Source organism: Papilio xuthus, unplaced genomic scaffold (genome assembly GCF_000836235.2).
Source record: "Papilio xuthus unplaced genomic scaffold, Pxut_1.1 DF825946.1, whole genome shotgun sequence".
In the NCBI taxonomy this organism is placed as follows: Eukaryota; Metazoa; Arthropoda; class Insecta; order Lepidoptera; family Papilionidae; genus Papilio; species Papilio xuthus.
Window position 1 is genome coordinate 11,808,187 of NW_013532703.1, and position 7,095 is coordinate 11,815,281.

The 7,095-nt window shown below is 38.7% G+C and overlaps 1 protein-coding gene across 4 annotated transcripts; it reads right to left on the bottom strand.

Moving 5' to 3' along the window:
* Positions 1 to 413: 413 nt before the first annotated feature.
* Positions 414 to 7,059, bottom strand: nAChRalpha7 (nicotinic Acetylcholine Receptor alpha7). 4 transcript variants are annotated; one of them, XM_013321536.1, is made up of 11 exons: positions 6,978 to 7,059; positions 5,430 to 5,569; positions 5,149 to 5,193; positions 4,246 to 4,355; positions 3,770 to 3,950; positions 3,594 to 3,669; positions 3,312 to 3,506; positions 3,034 to 3,230; positions 2,699 to 2,910; positions 2,288 to 2,390; positions 414 to 2,218 (listed from the first exon to the last, which is right to left on the bottom strand). In XM_013321536.1, exons 1-11 carry the CDS (start codon positions 7,057 to 7,059, stop codon positions 2,066 to 2,068), a joined length of 1,494 nt encoding a protein of 497 aa, XP_013176990.1. In that variant the 3' UTR covers positions 414 to 2,065. The 4 variants fall into 4 exon arrangements, with proteins under 4 accessions (XP_013176990.1, XP_013176988.1, XP_013176987.1 ...); XM_013321534.1 differs by having other exon boundaries at positions 2,666 to 2,910; XM_013321533.1 differs by having other exon boundaries at positions 3,034 to 3,506.
* Between the last annotated feature and the right edge of the window lie 36 nt (positions 7,060 to 7,095).

Genomic DNA, 7,095 nt, shown 5'->3' on the forward strand with positions numbered 1-7,095 from the left:
CAGTGTCCAAATTTTAGCCTCTTTATTTTTCTACCTTATTGTAATTAGGAATGAGTCGGAGGGGAAGTGAATTTGACAGAGGAGGGGACGTATTTATTCAGATTTCATCATTCAACAACTATGGTCTTTATTTTAAATCAGATAATATACTATATTGGTGTTAAATGTGACGTTGCGGTGAAACACTTCGGTCCCTGCTCGGGATACATTTTAACTAAACAATGTTTTGATTGTGGAGAGCGCGCAGCGCGCATGTGCAGGCTATCCCTCGGGATAGCATCGATTGTCTTCAGCCAGGCTGGTTGCGTATAAACGTCTCCCTGGGAATATAGGTCACCTTCAATATTGCAAATATATTGGGCGTTACTATGCGGCGGGCTCAAAATTAAACAAAACAATTTTTTATTCGTTTATATTTATTAAACAAAGTGCAATTCAGAGTATTAACCCTAACAATTGAACAAATTATGGGGACGAACCATTCGTCCTAACGTAGACGGTAATTAAGCGAGTACACTATCCAATAGTAGATAGTCGTATCCTTTGCGATACATATTCGCTAAGCTTACCGTCCCATAAGTTACACAACCGATTTAAAGGTTGATAACTTAATGTATAACAACAATAAAAATTGGGGATAACAGAAAACACCGGGCCAAGAATCATAGACGCTCCGCAACTTCCAAAAGGAACGCCTACGACTATTTAATAGCACCACCTCGAAAAAACAAAACACTGAAGGACTTGCGCGGGTACATTTATATTTTTGTCAGTATATATCCACGCAGTTCCTTACTCTATTGCGTTTTATTTTCAAGAGGCTAACAATGTTTTCAATAACAATAAAATGGGTTGGATGAACAAAATTAAATAATGTACATGGGGTTAGGGAAATGGAAAGGATTATATGAGCGGTTAGATAGTGGTTGAAATTTAAGTGGAATAATATTGATTGTTTGTTGAAAATACATCGAGGACAGCAATAATGATGATGAACATAACATGGCGATTAATGTAAAGAAAAACTAAAAACATGTCCAAATTCTTATATCAAAACTATTATAATATAATCAATTATGTTTCGATATAGGAGAAATTCCGTAAAAGCTAACATTATTTCAGCAGTATTAAAGAAGTCGGTACAAACGAGATATCACCATGTAATGTATTTATTTGTATAAGTTGTTCCGAAAGACCCGGGTATGATTTTAATAAAATAATACTTTGTTTAACTACAAGTTTTAACGAACGTTTTATTAAGCTATTAGCCTGGATATTTGACCATTTTATAACAATATCGTCCCGTTCACAACGAGGCGTATCACAACCTGTACCAATTGAATTAACATCGTTTGTAAACCTCTATACTAACTACGGACACAAATACATCCGAAAACAAACTTAAGGATTACGACCACGATTCACGGAATCGAACGAGAAGAAAACGCGGGCCCTCGCTTCACTGCCCAGAACCGAATCTTAAACTGTACATATACATTTACGATTTCAAGAAAGATTTAACAAAGTTTTAAATTTAAAATCCAACAGGTCGTTCAACGGTAAGAAGGAAGACGTTTTTGTGCTCATATTGGTGAACCGGCCGCAGACAAAGATGCTGCTGCGGTCGTTCGACACGGCGCGGCGACTAGTCTAGCGTGGACTTCTACAAGCGCCGGGGACTTCACTGCCTCATTTTACTATTTAATATTGACCCGGGAACCGAATGTCTACTCGGAACCACTCATCATAGGATTGCTGGCTTTCGGTATTATTTGTTTATGGGACATCTGTAGATCAACACTTTACATGCTCATCTACGTTCGGATCTACGCTCATATTTGTTTAAAAAGTTAAGGACATCAGTGGGGTAGGCAGTAGTCGGTTGAGCGCACGGGGTTGGCAGTCAGCGGTAACTTATAACTATAGGGCGGCGCGGATGCAGAGGCAGGCAACGTCCTCTTCGACGTTGCGGCGTCGGCGTCCGCGCCCCATCGCACATCACAACTTAACAAGTATTACGGTATCACAGAACGTTACGCGCGCGCAGTCGCAGGCGGGCGGCTCGCTACGACACCATGATGTGCGGCGCGGACAGCAGCACGGCGAGCGTGGCGATGATTGTGAACAGGGTAAAGATAATAAGGCACAGTCTGTCCACGACCATGGCGGCGAACTTCCAATCCCGCGAAATGTCCGCATCTTCGTCATCTTTGCGCATCTACAATATTTTTTTTGGTTTAAAAATATTTATTACATAAATTATTAAAAAAAATATATAAATTTATACTTGATCTGTGATGACTCTGATCTCTTTGAGAATCAGCGAGAGTTCGTAGTCGACACCGAAGCAGCTGTGTGCCGCGAGACCTGCGCCGTTCTCTTCGCCACCCCTGAAACAGACGAAACCCTAGAGCTATCTGTTTGACCTGCACTCTATCCTACGGGTGGACCGAGGATCGGAGGGTAACTACGGGAGTTATGCCGATAAAAATGAGATAGATTTTACCATGACCCATGATAGACGTTCTACAGAGAAGATAGTTACTAATTCTACGAAAGAAATGTGAAATTCGAATGAGTGGATGTAATTGTTATAAGCTATTTGGGTCAGGTGTACTGCGGAACGTATCGGGCGGGGGCGTAGTATTGTAACCGTTCTATTTACGGCGAGTAGTGTTCGTGTAGATCGTCGAGGGACCTGTAGTAGCGGCAGCAGGGCGGTTGCTGCGCGTGCGCGTGCCGGAAGTCATCGTCTATGTCGAGCACGTTGGCGAGCAGCGATTTGGAGGAGCGCTCGCGCAGCTCGAGGTCGGGCGGGGGAGGCGCGCGCGCCGGTGGCGGCGTCGTCGCCGACCCCGGCCGCGACATGCGCAGGATCCACGGTAGCCAGTACAAGAACACGCACCGGATCTACACATAAAAACATTGCCCTGCATGAGATCTTGGGAACCAGAATTTAATAAAAGTATAAATCAATTTCTCATATTATTATCTGATAAGAACTAAATTCAAAAGTGCAATTTACAAACATACCCAATCACTCATTTCGTGTGTGTCCGCATGCCGATGGTGGTAGTTGAGGATAAGTATAGTTGATACGACAGAAGAGGCCACCATGAACATGATGCAGTTGAAATATGTACCCAGAAGTGGGACAGCGTCTGAAGTGGCGGGCATTGTTTCTGCTACCATGTTTAGAAACACAGTTAGCGACAGCAGAATTGTTACACCTAAATAAAAAAATATTGTCGTCATAATATTGCAAAGCAACAGAATAACAATGTAATATACTAATAATGCAGAGTCCATACCGAGGGAAAGTTTTTCGCCGGAATCTGGTGGTAAGGTGAACCCTAAAAGTGCCATAGAGGCAATCAACACGCAAGGTACGATAAGATTGAAGAAATAGTACAGCGTTTTTCGTCGGATCACCACTGCAAATGTGATATCAATATACGGCTCCGGACAGCAATTGTAATAGATTTCATTTCTCTTCCCCGGAACCCCTGAACATAAGATTAACAAATCATTTCACACAAATCGTTTGATCCTAATCAACATTTTTGGTAACCATTCTCCCCTTCACGCTTTACCTATTAGTTCCCATTCGCCGTTTGTCACAAAACTGCTTATATCACCACCAGCTTCATCTTGTAATTGCAAGTCAAGCTAAAAACAAAGCGAATTCAAAACATCTAGTAAAACTAGGTCAAATCTGATTTTGAAGTTGAATTTGAATTTGAATACGTTGGTTACAATATCGACTTACTTGGTATCCATCGTATGTCCAGCTGCCAAACTTCATCTCGCAGCGTTGGTCGTCGAAAGGGAACCAGGTGATATCAATTTTGCATGTGCTTTTAAAAATACCCGGCGGCACGTACAGACACGAGCCGTTGTTACGAACCACCACATTGGTCGGATATGTGCTATCAAATCCTTCGTCCGCGCTTTGCAAATAAATTGTTTTTAATTAATGATTACAATAATTAAACTTTAAAATGCTTTTTATTTATCTTAACTATGTAGGTTTAAATTATCTAATTTAACTTAATTTTATTTCACTATTTATAAATCATTTATTCTTTCAATTTCGTTTGATGTGAACAATGTCAAGATAGTAGGCATAGAAAGTCAGTGGTGAAATCAAAACGATCGCTTCTCAAAATTAATGAAAATAAATAAATGAATTTGTGTATAAACAACATGGCAGTATAGCATACTATTACTTTGAACTCAACCTACCTATTGTACATGAGTACGTCAGGTTTCCATAACCTGTGAGGTGGTACTCGCAAATCTTTGACACCACCAAAGTCCGAAGTGTTCCACCTTAAGTTCATATCATTCCATTCCTAGGAACAATGAGCATTGTAATTTGTTGTTTTATCGTATGAAACAAAGTATTTTTTTTATTAAAAAGATTGAATATAAAATAATTTATGTTGTTGTTAAGCGCCCGTGTTACACGACTTGTACCACACATATTTTTGGGAAAGAAGTAATACTTTGAAGAATTGAAAACTGAATGATAAAGGAAAAGTAAAAAAGGAACTGAAAATATGAAATATATTTTTCGTAATAAGTATGAATCTCGACTGATAGTCGGATATTGCAAATACCCTGGCCGCCGTAAACCCCTATATTGAGGCAAAATCAATAAGAACACGATATCAGTCACTGAAGTGTGTATTCAGGGGTTTCAGAAAAAAAGTCAAAACGCAACAAAATCATGTAGAATAGTTACATAAATTCGATGTAAAAATTACTGATATAATTAGGCGCTTCACAACTTGTCAATAGTAGCTTAAGAAATAATGATATAGACAAATTATAAATTATTTCAGTAGAAGAGATCGTTGTCTCGCTATTCTGGCAATAATTGCTTGTAACGAAGATCTTTTAGTTATAAAATCGATTTGAAAAGTGCCCGTGTTAGCTAAAAGCATTGTTATAGAAATGTATTTTTAAACTGATATTTAAATAAAGCCAACTGAAATTATCATTTATTTCTAATAATTAAGAAGGTGCTCTATGCAAATTAGGAAAATACTTCATTTCAGATTTTGTAATTAGTTATTATTTATCAGTTTAATACAAATTATTTCTTTAAGTATGTTTATATCTTTTCTATGTCGTTATACTTACTAATTTCAGCCAGATGTTTGTTATTAAAAGCTGATTCTTCTCGTCCTGTGAAAATATTTTATGTTAAAAAAACTATAAACTATTTAACGTACCATTAATTTTTAAATAACCATCAATAATTAAATAGAATTATTGTATTTATTTCCTTCAGGAAAGTTATGAAATGCAACTAGGACTTTTAAAAAATGATAATAGTCCTAAACAGGAAACAAGGATTGCTTGGAGATACATATGATGAGTAAGAAACGACTCATTCAGAGATGACTATGATGGTGACATACCACGTCGATGATCTGCATGAGCGTGAGGCCGAAGGAGAGTTGCAGCGGGTCGCTCTCGTTTACGACGGGCCGCTCGAGCACGTTGTAGTGGTCCAGCAGGTGATGTAGCAGCCGCTTCTCGTGGTAACCACACCACACTCCTAATTAAAAAATAATAATTTCTCAATTTGTTACAGATCTCTTTATCTATTTATGCAATTAGCGATAGTACAGCCACGGTCAGAAAAATACCTTGTTAATGTGACAAAATTAATTACGTGTTACGATGACTACAAACTATAACGCTATTTATCAAGTATTGTAAATTAATAATGTCATTAAAATGATTAAGAAATGTATGTACATTATCGTCAGTTGTATGTGCCACATAGCCGATGTTTTGGCTATAATTCAAATGATACGAGGTCACTCGGTATTGAGGAAAATTTTTGCAAGGCAATTGAATTGCGATGCATTAACACGAATTGATTACAGCAGTTGAATGCTCAACGACGTTCCTCTCTCTTTGTAACTAGGCTACCGCACACATTAGTCACATCTGCATTCCAACTATGCCTAGATTTGATTCTTTAATGTTCTATACATATAGTAAGATAACTATATCAAAAATATAGTAATGATGACCCTTTTAACTTTGAAGCCATCCAAGGTGGAAAAAAATCTTAATAGCAATCTTTTCCTTGGTAGAGTTTAATTTTAAATATTATAGGATTAGTCATGGAAAATCTTAGCTTAACCCATCTTTACTTGGTAGTTCAGTCATAAATCTTGTTACCTACTTTCAACCTGACTTTTAAGATACAAATTCTATATTTTATCCGTTCATGTCACACCACGATTTCATCTTAACATAGGCCACATGTTTAAATGATTATGTTAAGATGGAATCTCTTTGCATACGAAACTTTGATGGCCCAACATTAACATCCATATATAACGAGGTCTTACATTCAACTTGTAGTGTGGTGTAGTATTTTATGTCTGATGTCAGCGTATCTATTACCAAAAGGAAGAGATATCTACGCCTTATAGCCATAAAACGGTATCCGTTGTCTCCCGTTTTAGTGTAAAACCAAATCGGATTCAAGTTAACTCACTCTCCTTTCTGATTCTTCCTTTCGTAGTGGACGCTTCTTTCTTTCTCAAGCTTTCACAGTGTGTCAAATATGTTAAATAAATCTCATTGGCTATTAACTGTCAACAATTGTTTGTACTTAGTACATAATTTTATCAGGCTGGTAAGCGCGGGCTAAACTTTCGGTAGTAGTCGATTGTTTGTGACTTTTTCAACCCTGATGGATAATAATGTGGTTCCAACTCGTAGTAGTTTTATAGTTACCTGACAGCCCTTATGATCAATGAAGTCGCTTCCCCGTTTATTGATCTCTTACTTCTACGACCAGTTACATAGTTGAAAAAAAAATTGCTTGTTAGAAAGATTTCGGGGTCAAACATTAAATTCTCTCACAATTCAGGTAGTCTGGAAATTGGAAGGGATGGTAAATGATCAAGTATAGGGAATAAAGGGAATGTGTTCTGTGATCTTACCCCTCGGCCACATCAGGGCGAGCAGCAGCAGCAGCAGCGCCGCGGGCGCCGCCAGCGGCTCGCGGCGCGCCCGGCCGGCCATGTCAGCGCCGCGCCGCACCGCGCGCCGCCGCCGCCG

What these genes read in the sequence shown, in the direction of transcription:
- nAChRalpha7 (XM_013321532.1), bottom strand. Translation starts at nt 7,059, where the DNA reads ATGGCCGGCCGGGCGCGCCGCGAGCCGCTGGCGGCGCCCGCGGCGCTG. An exon ending in CGGCGAATGGGAACTAATAG is followed by an intron (nt 3,507 to 3,593) that starts GTAAAGCGTGAA and finishes TCTTATGTTCAG; the next exon opens with GGGTTCCGGGGAAGAGAAAT. An exon ending in CTACACGAACACTACTCGCC is followed by an intron (nt 2,391 to 2,665) that starts GTAAATAGAACG and finishes CGTCTGTTTCAG; the next exon opens with GGGTGGCGAAGAGAACGGCG.